Here is a 20,844-nt window from a genome sequence, read left to right as displayed (position 1 = left end):
TGATAATTTTAAAAATAATAGGACATCTCTGCAGACTATTATATATTTGGTAGGCCTTGTACATCTGAACAACTGTCTAATGAATAGAAAATGGTTAGTCCAGACAGGATATGACTGTTGTTGGACCGTGACCATGGGTGGTGCAGAGCATTCACATTTACTTAATAGGAGTTAGAGTTGCTCAGTACGTATCAGCATAAGGCCATTAGTGATTTCCAAGATCATGTTTAGATGAATACTGATGTAATACTTCCCTCCTTGGGGAAATGAGACACATTTTGCAATTCTTTTGCATCATTAGCTATAAAGTATTATTGTAAGATGAAATGTGTTATCAGTTGAAGTTCTCAAGAGAATAGAATAAAGTGCTGTGTGTTGTTGTCACACATGAAATGATTGATTGTTCTTATTATGAAATAACAAATGTCTGTCAGTGTGATGTCTAATATCGTGTTATAAGTAGCTAACTGGTTTTGTGATACTTAATATTTTATATGTATTGTGCACCAAACGGGACAAAAGAAGAAATATTGCAAGACTTAAAAGTTGATACTTAGTTGTATAAACTTTTTTAAAACATAAAATAATACTGTTCTGCTTGCTTCTAGTTCTTTAGAGTTGAGAACATTTTCAGAACTGTAAAAATCAAATTTCAGGGGTGTAAAGTTACATTATGCACAGGTTATACACCTTACTCACTTGTCTGATTTGTGCAGTTCTATAAAAATAATCATTGACATTTCCTACTTTGTTAAACCATGTTTTATAGATGGTTATGGAGCAGCCGCTTTAAATGTGAAACGTGATCCACTGAAATTGAAAAGCACCGGGAGTGAATTTCCTCTAACACTTGGTAGAGATGTATCTGGTGTAATTATGGAATGTGGGCTAAATGTGTCCTATTTCAAACCTGGAGATGAGGTGATGTAACTTGTCTCATTTTTCTAACTTTATGTATGTTGAAAATGTAATATGAAGTCAATTTTTTTCTTTTTCTTTGCAAATACCTTTTTTTTCTTGCCTCCGTGCAGCCTACATGAAAACTAGGTTGCAGTAACTTTTTTTTGAACTTCTATTTGTTTTTTTCCTGCAAAATATTCATATGGGCTAGTTACCCCATTCCTTTATATTTAGAGTCCATTGAATTAGCATATGTTAAAATCCTGAGGTGGGGGTTTCTTATATTAAAAAATGAAACACCCAAAGCTGCTTCATCTTGATTGAATCTAGAATTTTCACAGGAAATTTCTCTTGGGTAAACCTTTATTATCTTATAATACCAAAAACTCCGACATAGTTTAGGAGCCAGCAAATTTCTGAGCCTCATATAAATCCTTGTAAGACTTGCTTTTAACTTTTTTCAGTTCTACTGGAGGAATGTGTTTTTCTTTCAGGTATTGTACCAGCTCATGGCCTTCCAGTAAGATATGAACTGTTTAATGTAATCTGCTTTCTCCAAAAGTTTATATTATACACAGTACAGTACGTCTTAGTTATATGGCCCATCCATGCTTCTATTAATCATTCTTCTATAGTTTGTTTTAAGAGAGCAATGAAACCTTTTTATAGTGAACTTAGATATAGTGAAACTGATATTCCGTATAATTAATCATAGAATCATAGAATATCAGGGTTCGAAGGGACCTCAGGAGGTCATCTAGTCCAACCCCCTGCTCAAAGCAGGACCAATCCTCAACTAAATCATCCAAGCCAGGGCTTTGTCAAGCCTGACCTTAAAAACTTCTAAGGAAGGAGATTCCACCACCTCCCTAGGTAACCCATTCCAGTGTTTCACCACCCTCCTAGTGAAAAAGTTTTTCCTGATATCCAACCTAAACCTCCCCCACTGCAACTTGGACCATTCCTCCGCGTTCTGTCATCTGCTACCACTGAGAACAGTCTAGAACCATCCTCTTTGGAATCCCCTTTCAGGTAGTTGAAAGCAGCTATCAAATCCCCCCTCATTCTTCTCTTCTGCAGACTAAACAATCCCAGTTCCCTCAGCCTCTCCTCATAACTCATGTGTTCCAGACCCCTAATCATTTTGGTTGCCCTTCGCTGAACTCTTTCCAATTTATCCACATCCTTCTTGTAGTGTGGGGCCCAAAACTGGACACTGTACTCCAGATGAGGCCTCACCAATGTCGAATAGAGGGGAACGATAACGTCCCTCGATCTGCTGGCAATGCCCCTACTTATACATCCCAAAATGCCATTGGCCTTCTTGGCAACAAGGGCACACTGTTGACACATATCCAGCTTCTCGTCCCACTGTAACCCCTAGGTCCTTTTCCGCAGAACTGCTGCCTAGCTATTTGGTCCCTAGTCTGTAGCGGTGTATGGGATTCTTCCGTCCTAAGTGCAGGACTCTTCACTTGTCCTTGTTGAACTTCATCAGATTTCCTTTGGCCCAATCCTCTAATTTGTCAAGGGCCCTCTGTAGCCGATCCCTACCCTCCAGCGTATCTACCTCTCCTCCCAGTTTAGTGTCATCTGCAAACTTGCTGAGGGTGCAATCCACACCATCCTCCAGATCATTAATGAAGATATTGAACAAAACCGGCCCAAGGACTGACCCTTGGGGCACTCCACTTGATACCGGCTGCCAACTAGACATGGAGCCATTGATCACTACCCGTTGAGCCCGACAATCTAGCCAGCTTTCTATCCACCTTATCGTCCATTCATCCAGCCCATACTTCTTTAACTTGCTGGCAAGAATACTGTGGGAGACTTTAGCAAAAAGCTTTGCTAAAGTCAAGGAACAACACGTCCACTGCTTTCCCCTCAACCACAGAGCCAGTTATCTCATCACAGAAGGCAATTATATTAGTCAGGCATGACTTGCCCTTGGTGAATCCATGCTGACTGTTCCTGATCACTTTTCTCTCCTCTAAGTGCTTCAGAATTGATTCTTTGAGGACCTGCTCCATGATTTTTCCAGGGACTGAGGTGAGGCTGACTGGCCTGTAGTTTCCAGGATCCTCCTCCTTCCCTTTTTAAAAGATGGGCACTACATTAGCCTTTTTCCAGTCGTCCGGGACCTCCCCCGATCGCCATGAGTTTTCAAAGATAATGGCCAATGGCTCTGCAATCACATCCGCCTACTCCTTTAGCACTCTCGGATGCAGCGCATCCGGCCCCATGGACTTGTGATCGTCCCAGCTTTTCTAAATAGTCCTGAACCACTTCTTTCTTCACAGTGGGCTGGTCACCTCCTCCCCATGCTGTGCTGCCCAGTGCAGCAGTCTGGGAGCTCACCGTGTTCGTGAAGACAGAGGCAAAAAAAGAATTGAGTACATTAGCTTTTTCCACATCCTCTGTCACTAGGTTACCTCCCTTATTCAGTAAGGGGCCCACACTTTCCTTGACTTTCTTCTTGTTGCTAACATACCTGAAGAAACCCTTCTTGTTACTCTTAACATCTCTTGCTAGCTGCAACTCCAGGTGTGATTTGGTCTTCCTGATTTCACTCCTGCATGCCCGAGCAATATTTTTATACTCTTCCCTGGTCATTTGTCCAATCTTCCACTTTTTGTAAGCTTCTTTTCTGTGTCTAAGATCAGTAAGGATTTCACTGTTAAGCCAAGCTGGTCACCTGCCATACTCATTATTCTTTCTACACTTTGGAATGGTTTGTCCCTGTAACCCAATAAGGATTCTTTAAAATACAGCCAGCTCTCCTGGACTCCTTTCCCCCTCATGTTATTCTCCCAAGGGATCCTGCCCATCAGTTCCCTGAGGTTGTCAAAGTCCGCTTTTCTGAAGTCCAGTGTCCATATTCTGCTGCTCTCCTTTCTTCCCTGTGTCAGGATCCTGAACTCGACCATCTCATGGTCACAGCCTCCCAGGTTCCCATCCACTTTTGCTTCCCCTACTAATTCTTCCCGGTTTGTGAGCAGTAGATCAAGAGGAGCTCTGCCCCTAATTGGTTCCTCCAGCACTTGCACCAGGAAATTGTCCCCTACACTTTCCAAAAACTTCCTGGATTGTCTGTGCACCGCTGTATTTCTCTCCCAGCAGATATCAGGGTGAGTGAAGTCTCCCATAAGAACCAGGGCCTGCGATCTAGTAACTTCCATTAGTTCCCGGAAGAAAGCCTCATCCACCTCATCCCCCTGATCCGATGGTCTATAGCAGAATCCCACCACGACATCACCCTTGTTGCTCACGCTTCTAAACTTAATCCAGAGACACTCATGTTTTTCTGCAGTTTCATACCGGAGCTCTGAGCAGTCATACTGCTCTCTTACATACAATGCAACTCCCCCACCTTTTCTGTCATGCCTGTCCTCCTGGAACAGTTTATATCCATCCATGACAGTACTCCAGTCATGTGAGTTATCCCACCAGGTCTCTGTTATTCCAATCACATCATAATTCCTTGACTGTGCCAAGACTTCCAGTTCTCCCTACTTGTTTCCCAGTCTTCTTGCATTTGTGTATAGGCACTTGAGATAACTTGCTGTTTGTCCTGCTTTCTTAGTATGAGGCAGGAGCCCTCCCCTTTCGCGCTCTCCTGCTCGTGCTTCCTCCCGGTATCCCACGTCCCCACTTACCTCAGGGCTTTGGTCTCCTTCCCCTGGTGAACCTAGTTTAAAGCCCTCCTCACTAGGTTAGCCAGCCTGCTTGCAAAGATGCTCTTCCCTCTCTTCGTTAGGTGGAGCCCGTCTGCCTAGCACTCCTCCTTCTTGGAACACCGTCCTATGGTCAAAGAATCCAGAGCCTTCTCTCCGACACCACCTGCATAGCCATTTGTTGACTTCCACGATTCGACGGTCTCTACCCAGGCCTTTTCCTTCCACGGGGAGGATGGACGAGAACACCGCTTGCGCCTCAAACTCCTTTATCCTTCTTCCCAGAGCCACGTAGTCCGCAGTGATCTGCTCAAGGTCATTCTTGGCAGTATCGTTGGTGCCCACGTGCCTACTTATGCTGCACTGAAATTGTTCTGGAGGTTGGAAAATGACTTTTCTATGATATAGATACAATTTTAAGAAAATAATAAATGTTGAAATGTGTTTTTCCCTTTTGTTTTAGGTATGGGCAGCAATTGCTCCCTGGAAGCAAGGCACTATTTCAGAGTTTGTTGTAGCTAGTGGAAATGAGGTAACCATACCAAAATTTCGATATTAAAAACAAAAATTTCAGCAGACTTTGTTTCTTCCAAAATCTATGTAAATTGCTTTTTCACAGTTTTTAAATTTTATAGCTTTTTTTAAAAAAAAATATTTTTCTACTTTATGTAGTCAACATATTTTGAAACATGGAAAATTCAACAGCTGAGGTTTAGTATTGCTTGTTTAATTTGCAGCCTTGTAGTCCACTTGGTGGGTTGAGTTAAATCAGTGATTTAAATCCCCAATTTTAATTGTAATTTAAATGAGCAGGCAGGAAACCTTGATTTAAATAATTGATTTTAATCTTGTTTTATATTTGTATTTTTTAGTAATTTTCCTAAAGGAAGGTTGATTCTCACTGATTGGTAACCATTAAAATTTGTGGATTTACAACTAAACATAGCCTTTACACTAAATGTGGTTGTGACGGGTTCTTTCCGGGGTGCCACCTGGAGCTGGGGTACCACTGAGTCCCCCTAATCCACTAGCCTGAGCTCCTTTTACACAGAATTGCTGTGAGAAGCTCTCTCCAGGCTCCAGCCTGTACTTTCACCAGCACATGTACAGGTAGGAACACACCCAGCTGCAGGTACATGCAGATGCTGTGATCAGCCTTGCCTGGGAAGGCTGCAGCTAGGGAACTTCCCAGCTACTCAGGCACGCACCCTCTGTGGAATGTAAACCCAAAATTATACTGTCTTGCACTGCACAGAAAATTGTACAGTGTAAGCTCATTAAATTCGCCCTCCCCCCCACATGTGGAGAGGAATATACAAAAGCTTTCTGTCCCGAGTTATGACTCCCACTCGCTGGTTTTAGATAAAGCAAAAACAAGTTTATTAACTACAAAAGATAGATTTTAAGTGATAGCAAACAGATCAAAGCAGGTTACCTAGCAAATAAACAAAAATGCAAACTAAGCTTAATATGCCAAAGAGATTGGATGTAAATAGCCGATCCTCACCCTAAGTGATGATACAAGCAGGCTGCAGATTCTTAAGGGGCAATCTTCACTTTTTTACAGCTTGGAATCTCCAAGTGTTCCAGTCACAAGCTAAAAATCCCTGGGTCTAGCACTTCCCCCAGTTCAGTCTTTGTTCCTCAGGTGTTTCCAGGAGTCTCTTTATGTGGGAAGTCAGTGAAAAACCAAGATGATGTCACTCCCCTGCCTTATATAACTTTTGCATATGGCAGGAACCCTTTGTTTTAAAGCTTGATTCCCACGCCCATCAGTGGAAAAATACTCATATCCCAAGATGGAATACAGCACCAGGTGACCTGGTCACATGTCCCAGTAGTGTCACAGCAGTCTTGACTCGAAGGCTGTCTGCAATGTCCTCAGGAAGGCCCCCAGGTGGGAGATAAGCTTCTTCTAAGGCCTGTTGTTTTCTCTAATGGCCCTTCCTCACCCAGCTTTCAGAATGAAAGCATCTTGTCTAGTGGGCGTTTCCCAGGTGTAAACACATTTGTAATACAGATACATAGTCAATATTCCTAAATTCAGATACAAAAGTGATCCATGCAAACAAATAGGATAGTTTTAGTCATTAAATCATAACCTTTCCAGTGATATCTCACATGGCTTTTCTTGCATAAAATACATCATAATTATGCCATAATCATATCAGAATATCTCTGTGGAAAATATGAGGTGCAGTGTCACAGTGGTACAATTTTTTTGTTATGCATTAGAAGAATAACCTATACAAATGTATGTTAAGCTATATATTTGTTTAAATTTTATTCAGATTCTAAATTTGTTACATTTTATTTATTTTAGCAAATGTGAATGATACATTTCTTATTTAGTACATGATTAACCTTTTACTTATGATTTGTGTCAAGATCTATTTGCATGGAAACTAGAATCTAGTTAAAAATGCACAAAATCAGCATTAATTTTTTTAGTAGTTAATTAAAACTACCTTATATATGCTGAATATCTAAGAAAAAAGTTAATTTCAAATGCAGAACATGTTTTAATAAACTGATTTATTAAAGTCATTAGTGAATTGAATGGATTGTTTCTGGTCACCGTGTCCTTCAAGATTCTAGAACTAGAAGATCTCATCCTCTCATACTTAGCTTTTCTTCATAGATTGGAAGACGAAAACAAGCTTTCCCACTTTTTTCAGCTCACAGCTGTTTTCTTAACTTTGAATGAACTAGCCATTGTACTGAACTAGTTCAGTAAACTGAAATTAAGAAAATATTCTCTCAGCACCTGCCGTCAATACTCTTGCTGTCAAAAGCTGGGTTAGCAGCTCAGCAAACTCTAGTTCAGTGGTTCTCAAACTGTGGGTTGGGACCCCAAAGTGGGTTGTGACTCCGTTTTAATGGGGTTGCCAGGGCTGGAGTTAGACTTGCTGGGGTCCAGGGCCGGGGCCAAAGCCAAAACCCAAGCCCCACTGCCCGGGGACAAAGCTGAAGCCTGAGAGTGTCAGACCTGGGTGGTGGGGCTCAGGTTACAGGCCCCAACTTGGTGCTGAAGCCCTTGGGCTTTGGTTTTGGCCCCCACACATGGGGTGGTGGGGCTTAGGCTTTGGTCCCCCCTTCTGGGGTCGTGTAGTAATTTTTTTTTTTTTTTTTGTCGGAAGGGGGTCATGGTGCAATAAAGTATGAGAACCCCTGCTCTAGTTCCAGGTTCTGAGCTAGTGACTTCCTCTAGTTCGGAAGTATGACTTTTTAAAAGTTTTGCAGTAAAAATTTACTGCTTAATTTTTTTTTATTTAATGTAAGTAATTTTAATAGATTATAGAAAAAGTTTAATTTTTTAAATGAAAAATGTATTTATGTAAATCAAATTTGAATTTTTTTTATTGAAATCCATATTAAAAACTTTATTTTTATCAACCCTGGTAGTCCACAAATATACTATTCATTGTGATTTAGACATGGCTGATCTTCTATTTAGATCTCTCACAAGCCCAAGTGTCTCAGTCACATGGAAGCTGCCTCCTTACCATATGTGGGTCTAACAGCATGGTCTGCAATAAACCAAATTGGGGGACTGAACCAAGATAATTGCAGTGGGAAACGGTAGGTAACTGGTCCTCCTGCTAATGTTTTCATTACGTTTTGTGTGTTTAATTTTTGTATAGAGAGCTTACTGAATTTAAATTATTAAGATAGGTAAAATAAAAAATGATCGTGCAGAGTCATTCCTATATACACAAAATGGTAAAGCCTTTGAATTTGCATTAGTATGGTAAAGATACAGAGATGACCTATATGGCTGAAAGTTTACTTTTTTAATTCAGGGCCTGAACTGCTAACCTTTATTCTGACAAATAGTCCTATTAATTTCAGTGTGGCTATTTGCTTAAGTAAAGCTTGTAGAATGAGACCCTCAATTGTTTTGGTGGGGTCAGAGGACTTCTCACCTCACTTCCTTCTGAACAGAAGGAAAATCCAATTGATCTTATAAACACTTACACATGTTCTTAACTCTGCTTATGTGAGTAGTTCATTAAAATTAATGGGACTACTCACATGAATAGAATTAAGAATGTGCATAAATGTTTACAAGATCTTGACCTTGTACTTTCAGACCTCCTGTTATCGTGGTGTATTATGTTTTAATAAAATATATTGCAAAGGACATTGGATTTAATAAAAAGCTTTCTTCTATCTTTGGAAGATACTGAAGTAACTGGCTATTGTGTGCCATGGTAAATTTCATTATGAAAATATCAGGCAAATGTTTACTATATTTTGAGAAAATAAATTATTCTTTGAAATTGCTTCTGCTCTTGAAACTATTGGTATTACCCTGTAGTAAACAGTAGAACATTTCACTTATCCCCCTCTTTATTTTTTAAATATTTTAGGTAATTTTTCATTTTGGTTAATTTGTTGCATGTAAATGGGATAAATATAATTTAATGAGGTGCCTTTGGTTAAAAAAAATAAAAATGCCCTACCTAGGTTACAAACATTACCTAAAAGTGAAAGCTCTTTAAAAAAAAAACTCCTTTATTTATACTGTTTCTTTTACTTTTTGCATTTGCTGCAGCTTAAACAATGAAAAAACAACTAGTGAGTTTTACTTTCACATTCTCAGTCACTATTTAAATGTTCTGTTACTGCTACTAATGACTCATATGCACTTATAGATTGCTTTGTAAATAGTTTCTAGTGTATAACATCTTGGTTGCAAACAACAGGCTGTGGTCAGCCCCTGGGTTGGGGGAAATGAAAAAGTTTTTTGACCACTTGTTTTGTTTCTGGAAATGTACTTAGTGCTCTTTGCTTCAGCTATGGAACTCTTGTACCATGTACAAAGACGACCCATGTGTCCTGGAGGCTTTTAGAATAAAAAGATAACCCTCACCAAAGCTGTTCCAAACTTCCACTGAAATATTTTACTTCAGTCACTCTTCAAAAGATGAATTTTCAACTCTTTAGCTGTAGCTTTCTTCAAAAAATCAGTGAGAAAATAGCAAATTTTAAGTTAGAAAGAAAATTGGCAAGATGTTTGATGGCAAAAGTATGTGCCCGTTTTTTAAACCAAAATGCTGAATCCAACATCCGGACAGCATACTACAATCTTGAATTGCAAAAGCAATTTCCTTCATCCCCAGCATAGTGAGAAGGTTTAAATCAGAAACATCCTTTGCTTGAAGGTACTGAAACTTCAATGAAACCCCCGTGGTGATATCTGAACTTCAGTCTTTTGAACAAAATAGTCACTGAAATTCTGACTTCAATATTCCTGCACTGAAGTCAGCAGATGGTTCAAAATTTACAATTCCAATTATAGGCTTCAGGTAACACTTTCTTATAAGTCTATGTATTAAAGATTTAATAGAAAGTATCTAGATGAAGTTTATAAAACACCACAATTAGAGTGCTGAGTGCTGTACTGAGGTCTCATATAATTAAAACTAGATATTTTAACAAAATATTCTACAATGTCTTTAGTAATATACTATGAGGTATTTATTACACACAGGTGTAATGAACGTACACTTGTCAAAATAAATGAAAAACATGTTTTATGATGCAGTAGCTCTGATCTTTATCGTATTTGCTCATTCTCAGTGTTTGCTATTCTGTAATCTCTTCCAATTATAAATGAAAACTAGCGGAGTTCTGCTCACCTTAACGGTAGCATTTCTAGAAAAGAAATGTATTTTGGTTTAGTACAGCCTCAAAATTATTTTTGCCTAGTCTACTTCATTACACGTTTTTTTTTCCCTCTGTTAATCAGCTATAAAGTTTAATAATGTGACCTACATTCCATGAGTTCTAAAATGTCCCAATACTGTAAATACGACCACTTTAAACAAATATTTTCTCTTAGGTTTACATTGACAATTGATTTTTCTGTAAAGGAAATGTCACAACACAAAACCAATGAAAATTTGATCATAAAGTATGGGTCCAAACTTAGGAAGTGCTAACCTTATTCAGTTCTTTTGGGGAGAAAGTGTGGAAATAGTGCTTCCTTTAAGTTGTCTCTTGATGAAAATATTATTGGCCTATGGTTCCACTGCTGGATTAGTGGAAAACTCATATGAACAAGGCAAAGAGCTGCCTTGCTGTACTGGAAGATAGTGTTATTGGCACAGAAGTGTAAGTCGACAGTGTTGCCTCACATTTTTAGTCATCTGAAAGGTTAACTGTCCAAAGGACCAATTTTGAAAGAGAAACAGAGCTGTTAGTTTCACATAGCCTGGTATCTGAAATCTGTAAGAGACATTCAAGTAGGGTGTTATTAAAATTTTGCACTTTTTTAAAAGCTGACATGTTGGCACCTTCTCTAAAATATAACCCTAGGTATTTGTTATGATTGCTGCATTCATCAGACTTTTGTCCTAGCTGCCGCTTCTCTTCTACATTCATGTTCATCTCCCTGTTGTAATCCCCCCCCTCATGTAAATAGGATCACCAAGGAATCTTTGTGTATGTTGGGTATTTCATTAGTTTAATTCACGTGGATTCTTACATAGTGGAATTGTCTTGCTGTGCAGTTAGGTTGTATCAATTGGAATTGCTCTTGTTTTACAGAATATTAATTTTCGGCGCTTCAGGTGGAGTTGGTACCTTTGCTATCCAGGTGATGTATTACAATAAGCCCAGTATGAGGCCTTTATAAAAATACTGTATGATCAAGGTTTAGGGAAATGAGGTGGGGGCTGTTGGTGGTGAATCGGGGGGGAGGGATCGCTCAGCGGTTTGAGCCTTGGCCTGCTAAATCGAGGGTTGTGAGTTCAATCCTTGAGGGGGCCATTTAGGGATCTGGGGCAACTATGGGGGATTGGTCCTGCTTTGAGCAGGGGGTTGGACTAGATGACCTCTTGAAGTCCCTTCCCACCTTGATATTCTAAGATTCTATGAATCAGCAAGCTACTGAATGATCTCAGTGCAAGCCCAAAGGTAAGAGAATATGAAAATAGTTTGAGATTTATCATTTCCATCTACTTTATTATCTTAGTCTAAGTTAGAAAGGAGTCGGTTTTAGGGGCAGAGAGGTTATGGGTGTAGGAAGTGAACGATTACACTTCAAGGCTTTAGTTACTGGGAAGGAGACTCCAATTTCCATGTGACTTGAAATCTGTTATATGTTTTGATTAGATTTTCTGCCTCTCTCACCCCCAAATGGAATAAACTGGTATAAATTGATAATGACTTCAGCAAACTGTTTTTTGTTTTCTGATGTAAATTCTTCTTAATGTGTTAATATTTTTATGTGCATCAAATATAGTGTAGTGGCTTAGAATGCAATTCCCCTTCCTCCAGTTTTTAATCTCAACAGTTCTAAACTTTGGGGAGAGGAGATGTTTTTTAATGAGCTATTCATCTTGAAACTTGTTCTGAGTACATTTGCATTAAATTTGGGGCTTTTGATTGAAAGCAGTGTCCCGTTATACTCAAGTATCTTTGTCTTCAGAGTATAAACAAACACATTTTAGATGATTGCACCACAAAGTGTTTTTTTCAGATTTCAAAGTTGTAAATGTAATAGCCTTTAGAAGAGCATGGGAGAGTTTTCAGTGGTACACTATCTGCCTAAACCTTGATAAAGCAAGTTGCTAAATGAGTTCAGTAAGAAAGGTTGAGCCTGCCACTGAGTAGTTATGATGTCTACCTGTCATCATGTAGAATAATTCATTCCTGCATTAAGTTTATGGTTGGCAAATATCAAAGAAGATATTGTAGTGAAGAGTGAGAATAAGGTATACAACAGAGGGTAAATTAAATTATTAGCAAAATTCCTTTCTGTCTTAGCAGCTCTGCAGACTATAAACTAACCAGCCATCTTCCCCTATAAATTTTTGCTCTTTGAAATTTCCACATAGCCAGATTATTGTTTCTAGTGAGCTGATTTACAACCAAATAGTCTTTACACTAGATTTGGTACATCTTTTTTTATACCTAGGAGGGTACACTATAACTATATATATATCTATTTACGCATATTTATATATATTGATTATATAGCTTAATACTTTCAGATTCTTATTAATGGTACATTCTTAGTATGTTAGAAAATGATGAATGATATATTGCTTATTTACTAGATAATTATCTTTTTGCTCGTGACTTGTGACAAGCTGCATTAGGATGGTCATTGGAATTTAATTAAACACACAAAATAGCATATAAATCTTATTTTTATTAACGAAACAAGTCTTGAATAGTGTTCATGACCTTTTCTGATATATTTACAAAGCTTGAGCTCAAAATTTAGATGTTTTTTCCCCTGATGCTTTCTTTATTTAGAAAAAGAGCCTTTAACTCAAAGTTTTTGATAGAGGCTTAGGGATTCGGCATATTTGTTTTTTATTTAAATGTTTTAAGAGATCATAATTTTACAACTTAACATATTTTGTATTAAATTCAGATTTTATTTTAAATAAGTTTATTTTTAAAAATAAAAATGTATTATAATTTAAATAAGAAATAAAAAATCTGACTCAAAATTAAAAAAAAATCATTTATTTTTATCTACCTTGATGGAAGGTTTGCACTTTGTATATTAGCAGCCAAGTGCATACTTAGGTAGTCAGCAGCATCTGAAGAATTAACTGTCCAAATGGCCAACTTTGAAAGGCACAAAGCCTTTTACTTAAGGTAGCCTGGTATCTAAGATCTGTAAGAGGCATCAGAGTAGAAAATTATTATAACTGCATATCCTAAACACCATTTATGGAGTTGTGTGTTAGTGAGTTGCCCTACACAGTAACACAGTGCACCTGCTGTACCCCCTCTGTATTGCAGATGTTTATTTGGATTCTGTTGATAATGAGATGTTGGTCTTCTCAGGTGTTTTCACTGTTTAAATAATTTTTAAACCTTAGAATTTTTTATGTTTTTTTTTTTTTATAGTTAATGAAAGCTTGGGGTGGTCATGTGACAGCAGTTTGTTCTCAGGATGCCAGTAGCCTGGTGAAAAAGCTCGGAGCAGATGATGTGATTGATTACAAATCTGGAGATGTAGCAGAGCAACTGAAAATGTTACCACTGTATGTACTAATGCAGTTAAATATGTATATAGTGCTGTAGGGACATAGGCAACAAGCAGACTCCCTTGCATATACCTTTTGTGTTGCTGGAATCCTAAATTAGTCTGGCAGACTCCCTGCCTCTGGGGTTTTGAGCCTTCCTGTTTGCAAAGCCTTACTTTCTAAAGCAAGCTCCCTGCCCTTCCCCCTTTGGATGTGGCCTGTGAAGTGAGTATCATAAATACAGACTGCTCTGCAGTATTAAGTCAGAAAAAATAAGATTAAGTCAATGGGGAAGAGCTCACTCTTTTAAACACATTTGAATGATGATAATGATTTCCACAACTATATCAGCTTCCCTCCAAGGATCTCAAAACGCTTACAAACATTAATGAAAGACAAGGTGGATGAGGTAATATCTTTCACTGGACCAACATCTGTTGGTGAGAGAGACGAGCTTTCAAGCTATACAGAGCTCTGCTTCATGCCTCAATTTCCCTTTCTGTAAAATGAACCTTTGGTGTTGGCATATCTCACACAGGATTTGCAAAGCTTAATTCGGTAATGTTTGCAGTGTTGCTGTAGCAGGCCTGAAGAAGAGCTCTAAGCTTGAAAGCTTGTCTCTCTCACCAACCAAAGTTGCTCCAATAAAAGATATTACCTCACCCGCTTTGTGCCTGTAATATCTTGAGACCAGCACAGCTGGAACAACATTGGAAACAATGAATTAAGCTTTACAAGTTTGTGTGCGGTAAGTAAGCTCTAATAGCTCATTTTACAAAAAGGGAAACTGAGGCATGGAGCAGTTACATGACTAAAGTCTGATAGCAAGTGTGCGGCAGAGCTGGGAATAGACTGAGTTTTTCTGGAAGTCTAGTCCAGCTGTCTCAGATAAATAACAAATGTTTCAAGACAAATACATTTATGTTTAAAATGTTTCATTCAGAGTTTTCCTTGGAATTAGTAGTTTGATAGGAATTCTCACCTTAAGGATTTTTTGCTTGTTTTTTTCTTAAAGACTTATTCAAATATAAATTGTGATAATTATATTTGAATCTAAATAGTTTGAACTTCAAACTTTCAAGCAAATATTACTTGGGAGAAGAATGCAAAGCTCTAGAATATGGGTGGGTCTACAGTTGCAGCAGTATGTAAAGTACAGACACAGTACGCCCAGCTAGCACGGGTATAAATAGCAGTGTAGATGGTGAGACACTGCTTAGGTGAGTAGAGTGTCCTACATGTCTGAACCCTACATGCACAAGCATTGCTTCTCCTGTCTACGCTTCTATTTTTTGCACTGTAGTGTCCTGCTGTCTCCCCATCGTGGGAGGCTTTTCCCGCCGCAGTGAAGCACTCCAGCAGCTCCTCTGCCTCTCCCCTAACAGAGCCTTTTCCTCACTGCAGTGAAAGGCCCCAGCAGAGGGGAGCTGCTGGATCCTTTCCCTGCTGTCAGAGCCTTTCACGGCTACATGTAGCTGCACACCATAGTGAGTGTGGACGCAGCTTGCCTTTCAGATACCCTAGATGCTGCTGCATGTGTAGGCCAATGTAACAGTAATAGTGACTCTAAACAATTAGGGTGGTATTCAGTTTAGCTACAGTGAGATTGTTAGTTGGCCCTGAGATCAGCGTGTGATGGTTGTGTCCTGTCTGTAGTGAATGACGAGTAATATATAGGTACAATCTCTGTGTACAGTGGGGCTGAGTTATAGTGAACTAGGATTTAGTTGAAAGTCTGGGTCTTCCATGCTACATTCCTGTGCACAGATTGTTTCAATGCCTTGCATCTGCAAATGGACATTTCAGCTGTAGTCAATCTCTGCTTAGAATCACCTTTTCCCTGGAATAAACAAGTTAATTATAAGACTGTTGCCCTGTTTCTGTATTTTTTCAGTGCAACACCGTGCTTTTCAAACATACTTTCCCCCTGTTTCCAGGTTTGATTTCATCCTAGATAATGTTGGTGGACCCACTGAAAAATGGTCTCCAGATTTCCTCAAGAAATGGTCAGGAGCCACATATGTTACTTTGGTAACACCCTTTCTATTGAATGTGGACAGGCTTGGAGTAGCTGATGGCATGCTACAAACAGGAGTCACGATTGGAACCAAAGCTGTAAAGGTACAGTAACAAAATAGATGCTTTAACTCCATGTAATAAGGAGTTTGGATGCAGTCAGTTTCCTGGTACATATGTTTTGCGTTTTTTTTGCTTCATTCCTGTGTGCTTAGTTAGGCATGCTTATACTCTTCCAACTGTTTTTTTTCCCTTTCCTTCTGTGGTAAACCCAGGACAAACAAGTACAAACAAGGGAGGGGTAGTAATTAGTCCCAGGGATTAAAAGGCCTCTCCCTGTCCACTGAGGAGAACCAAGCGGAAATAAATTTCAGATGGAAAAGGGGTTGCCAGGGAGCTAATTAGGTTCAGACCTTTTTAAACCCTCCCTGGCGTGGAAGTGGGGGGGCGGGGGGTGAGAGAAGCAGGGAAGCTGCCAGTAGACTAAGGGCAGCAAGACACCGAACCCTTCCAGGAAGGGAGGCTGCACTCCTTCCCCAGCAGGGAAGGAAAGCAAACACAAGGGACTGATCAGGGAAAGGAATAACCGGACCCTGTGCTACCTGTAAGGATTTGCCTTGCCCAAGCCGGTGTCTCCAAGGCTAAAAAGGACTGAGTCTGCTGAGGAGAACAAGGTACTTTGCCACACCTCCACATACTGGGTTGGTGATAGTTGAGTGAGAACCGATATCTGTCTGGCTGATGTGGGAGTGTTTTGGGTGCCTCTGAGTTAAGGTTTTTCATTCTACTTTTTTCATAGTAAGTCCTGTTGATATGTCCACAGTAAATGCAACAGATGAAATCCTGGCCCCATTGAAGTCAATGGGAGTTTTGCTTTTGACTTCATTGGGGTCAGGATTTCACCCAACACATTGTTTGTTTGCTCCAGTGATGCGCTGTCTTCATCCCTAATGGAGAGAATTCCCACAGGACAGCTAGGAAACACTTTTTATTTTCCTTTTTCCTTTCTTCCGACTTGTGTTTCTGAGTGGTGATATTGTTACCCTAATTTTTCTGTCTTCACTTTTTAAATTTCTTTCTGTTGGAAACAGGTGAACTTTTTATTTTTTTAAAGGCTTGTTTTTTCCCTGAACGTGCAATCCTTGCTCTCCAAAGGAGTGCTTTTTCTACAGTTGTTGTGGTTGCATATTTGAATGAGACCCCAAGTCTAATACTGACCCTTTAAAAGGGAGGCCTCCTGTTCATGATGAAGTGAAGTACGAGCCTGGAAAGAAGGCTGTACCCATATTGCTCAATGCAGCTTTCTGCACGTTTACATGAGAGGCATTTTGTGTCATGTATCACGTTTCAATTGTATTTGAAAAATCAAGGCCCTGATTCTGTTCTCAAACCAGATTTCAGTCATTGGAGTTACTCCTGACTTGTATGGTTGAATGTGAGATCTTCCTGAAATTTTAATCAAAATCCCCTTTTTGATTCACCTCTTTCTCCTAGCAAAATTGGTAGGGGTAGGCCCCTATCTGTTTGTCAGTGTCCGCTTTAAAACGCAGCTATCTTCTGAAAAGCTACCTTGTAAAAATGACACCTTCTTTTTCAGCAGATCCTTTAGTTCTGTCTCTGCATGATGTATCCAAGAGTAAAAGCTGGCCTGCAGAATCTATATTACTGGCAGTGAAGTTGAGCTAGAAAAAGCTGACTTTCCTTTCAGAGCCCAGGTTGACCTTGTAGGGCTGCCTATATTTGTGTGTGTGTATATAATATAGTTGACTATTTATGTATATTTAACATAATTTATGTATTTTAATGTATAATTTACTATAATATATAATAAAATTAATTTAACAGTAGTGAATGACGGATTGACAGCTTCAAAGACGGAAGGTGGCTGGCTCTTCAAGGAGTGTGATGCATAGCAGCAACGTTAGCTTTTTTCACATTGCTCCCCTAGTGTGCCTCAACCCTGCCTCTATGAGTGAGAGAGGGTACAAATAGCTCATTCTTTCTAGGTCTGCTCGGTTCTTAGCCACTGATACTGCCACCGACAGAGTATGCCTGTCAGCTGAGAGCTGGACTCAGACAACCAACCCACTTCAAATGGGCCACTAACCAGTCATCAGGCAGTAATGATTTTCTGCCATCACCACCCTGGGCTGGATTTGAACTGATTATATAGAGGTGAAAGGCTCTGACTCCCCAGCAAAATTCAGGATTCATTGTGTGTGTGTGTGTGTGTGTGTGTGTGTGTGTGTGTAAACATGTGACTGTTTCTTATACAAGATGTAAACTCTGCAGTCTTGCTTTTCTGGCTGTGAAGATGAGGCTTTTATCACAACCAGCCAACTCATGCAGTTGGACACTGGATTTCACTCTGATCTTATTGTGACGACGCAGCATCCATGTGCGTACATTTAGTCCATGTACTTCTGTGACATTTAGACACCAGAAAATATTTCCCACATTTTTCTTAAGATCCCTTGCTAGGCTCTGACTCTCTTGTTTAAATATGTGGTTCATATTTTGAGTTTCTTTGTAACTCTTTGTGTGATCTGTCCATTTCAGCACCTCTGTAAAGGAATCCATTATAGATGGGCATTTTTCACACCGAGTGGCCAATCTTTGGATGAAATAGCAAAACTGGTTGATTCAGGAAAGGTATGTTAGAATCAGTAATTTAACCCACTGTATTATTGCTGAAATAAATGCTTCTTTGCCTTAAAAAGTGTATAATTCACAGTTAAGGAATAAAACATTACAAGCTGCTCAGTGAGAGGGTTAATTGTTGCTCTTCAACTTTTCCTTCTCACTTAGTTCTTGCCCCAGTGTACAGAATGTAGACATTGGTGTTTCCTACTGTGTTAATAATAGGATTTTCCACTCTTTTCAGACATTATATTTACTGGGCTACAGGCAAAATGAGCTACTTTTGGCACTGGAAGTGATTGTTTAGCCTGAACTCTGACAATGAAAATGAAAAAAGGGTGTTGGGGTAGTAGGGACACCTGGTTGGTTCTTCAGTCAAAATGAACTTGACTGCTTCTTCTATCCATGTACCCAACCACCCCAACATGTACAGTGCTAGAATATTTAGTGTATTACAGGTCACGGCTGACGGGCATTGGCAGAGTGGTCTGGAGAATCTTGTATGTATTTTTTTCTCTTTTTAGGAGTATAAAATTCAGTGATACTTTAACATAATTTCATCAAGCTCCATTGTCTTTTAAATTGTCAATTGTCATGAAGCTTTCCACAGTGGAATCAGAAAAGGGGAATGATGAGGAAAGTGTACTATTACTTTCCTAATTTTCCCAGGTTTAAGAGCTTGTTACAAGTTGTCTGCAAGAGAGGATGGGGAGGCTTCTCCTGACAGTGTAACTTGTCTCCCCTCCATCCCCCCACGCTGAGAGATGAGGTGCTGTAAGAACTGGCCTTGCCGTATCTGCACCTTTTGGGGACTTCCCCCCCACCCCCAGTGGGGAAATCTCCAACAGAGATGCTGTGGACAGTTTCCTAGCGTATGTCTACACTACGGAATAAGGTCGAATTTATAGAAGTCGGTTTTTTAGAAATCGGTTTTATATATTCGAGTGTGTGTGTCCCCACAGAAAATGCTCTAAGTGCATTAACTCGGCGGAGTGCTTCCACAGTACCGAGGCTAGCGTCGACTTCCGGAATGTTGCACTGTGGGTAGCTATCCCACAGTTCCCGCAGTCTCCGCTGCCCATTGGAATTCTGGGTTGAGATCCCAATGCCTGATGGGGCTAAAACATTGTCGCGGGTGGTTCTGGGTACATATCGTCAGGCCCCCCTTCCCTCCCTCCCTCTCTCCGTGAAAGGAAGGGCAGACAATCGTTTTGCGCCTTTTTTCCTGAATTACCTGTGCAGACGCCATACCACGGCAAGCATGGAGCCTGCTCAGGTAACCGTCACCGTATGTCTCCTGGGTGCTGGCAGACGCGGTACGGCATTGCTACACGGTAGCAGCAACCCATTGCCTTTTGGCAGCAGACGGTGCAATATGACAGGTAGCTGTCCTCGTCGTATCCGAGGTGCTCCTGGCCACGTCGGCTGGGAGCGCCTGGGCAGACATGGGCGCAGGGACTAAATTTGGAGTGACTTGACCAGGTCATTCTCTTTAGTCCTGCAGTCAGTCCTATTGAACCGTCTTATGGTGAGCAGGCAGGCGATACGGATTGCTAGCAGTCGTACTGTACCATCTTCTGCCGAGCAGCCATGAGATGTGGATGGCATGCAGTCCTTCTGCACCGTCTGCTGCCAGCCAAAGATGTAAAAGATAGATGGAGTGGATCAAAACAAGAAATAGACCAGACTTGTTTTGTACTCATTTGCTTCCCCCCCTCCCCTGTCTAGGGGACTCATTCCTCTAGGTCACACTGCAGTCACTCACAGAGAAGGTGCAGCGAGGTAAATCTAGCCATGTATCAATCAGAGGCCAGGCTAACCTCCTTGTTCCAATAAGAACAATAACTTAGGTGCACCATTTCTTATTGGAACCCTCCGTGAAGTCCTGCCTGAAATACTCCTTGATGTAAAGCCACCCCCTTTGTTGATTTTAGCTCCCTGAAGCCAACCCTGTAAGCCATGTCCTCAGTCGCCCCTCCCTGCATCAGAGCAACGGCAAACAATCGTGCATCTGAGTTGAGAGTGCTGTCCAGAGCGGTCACAGTGGAGCACTCTGGGATATCTCCCCGAGGCCAATACCGTCGAATTGTGTCCACAGTACCCCAAATTCGAGCCAGCAAGGCCAATTTAAGCGCTAATCCACTTGTCAGGGGTGGAGTAAGGAAATCGATTTTAAGAGCCCTTTAAGTCGAAATAAAGGGCTTCATCGTGTGGACGGGTGCAGGTTTACATCGATTTAATGCTGCTAAATTCGACCTAAAGTCCTAGTGTAGACCAGGGCCTAGTGCCTTTGTGCTGCCGAAGCAGCACAAGGAAGAGAACCTGCCCCTGTGCCCTGTTGATTCTAGAACATGACTCTCCAGGCCATTTCACACTCCTGGGTCTAAAAGATTGGTCCTCTTCTAGAAGTGTGTAGGTTATCAAATTATGTCCCCATTTGGATTTCCTTTCTCTCCACTATATATTTTCCCCCTCCCCTTCCAGAAACTGGTATTTTTAGTTTTGTCCTTTTTTCCCAATTCCTGAATGATCTTTGTGCCACTTCATTGCTGCTATTCACCTTTTTAGTGCTGTTGACCAGGCACACAGGATAAGGTGCACTTCCTGTTCTGCCC

At 40.4% G+C, this 20,844-nt stretch overlaps 1 protein-coding gene across 2 annotated transcripts in view; it reads left to right on the top strand.

Annotated features, from left to right (window-relative positions):
- The window catches only part of RTN4IP1 (reticulon 4 interacting protein 1), a 43,082-nt gene that overhangs the window by 2,280 nt on the left and 19,958 nt on the right, over positions 1-20,844 (top strand). For both annotated transcript variants that reach the window (XM_084622632.1, XM_084622633.1), the window contains exons 2-8: positions 770-921; positions 5,041-5,109; positions 8,035-8,159; positions 11,133-11,181; positions 13,455-13,591; positions 15,511-15,694; positions 18,149-18,241. In XM_084622632.1, the coding sequence (XP_084478758.1) occupies positions 770-921; positions 5,041-5,109; positions 8,035-8,159; positions 11,133-11,181; positions 13,455-13,591; positions 15,511-15,694; positions 18,149-18,241 (809 nt within the window). The remainder of the gene's footprint in view (positions 1-769; positions 922-5,040; positions 5,110-8,034; positions 8,160-11,132; positions 11,182-13,454; positions 13,592-15,510; positions 15,695-18,148; positions 18,242-20,844) is intronic.

This window comes from Lepidochelys olivacea (genome assembly GCF_965140295.1).
Source record: "Lepidochelys olivacea isolate rLepOli2 genome assembly, chromosome: 3".
Taxonomy (NCBI): domain Eukaryota; kingdom Metazoa; phylum Chordata; order Testudines; family Cheloniidae; genus Lepidochelys; species Lepidochelys olivacea.
The sequence above is the reverse complement of the archived record's forward strand: the minus strand, read 5'-3'. Positions and strand labels throughout refer to the sequence as shown.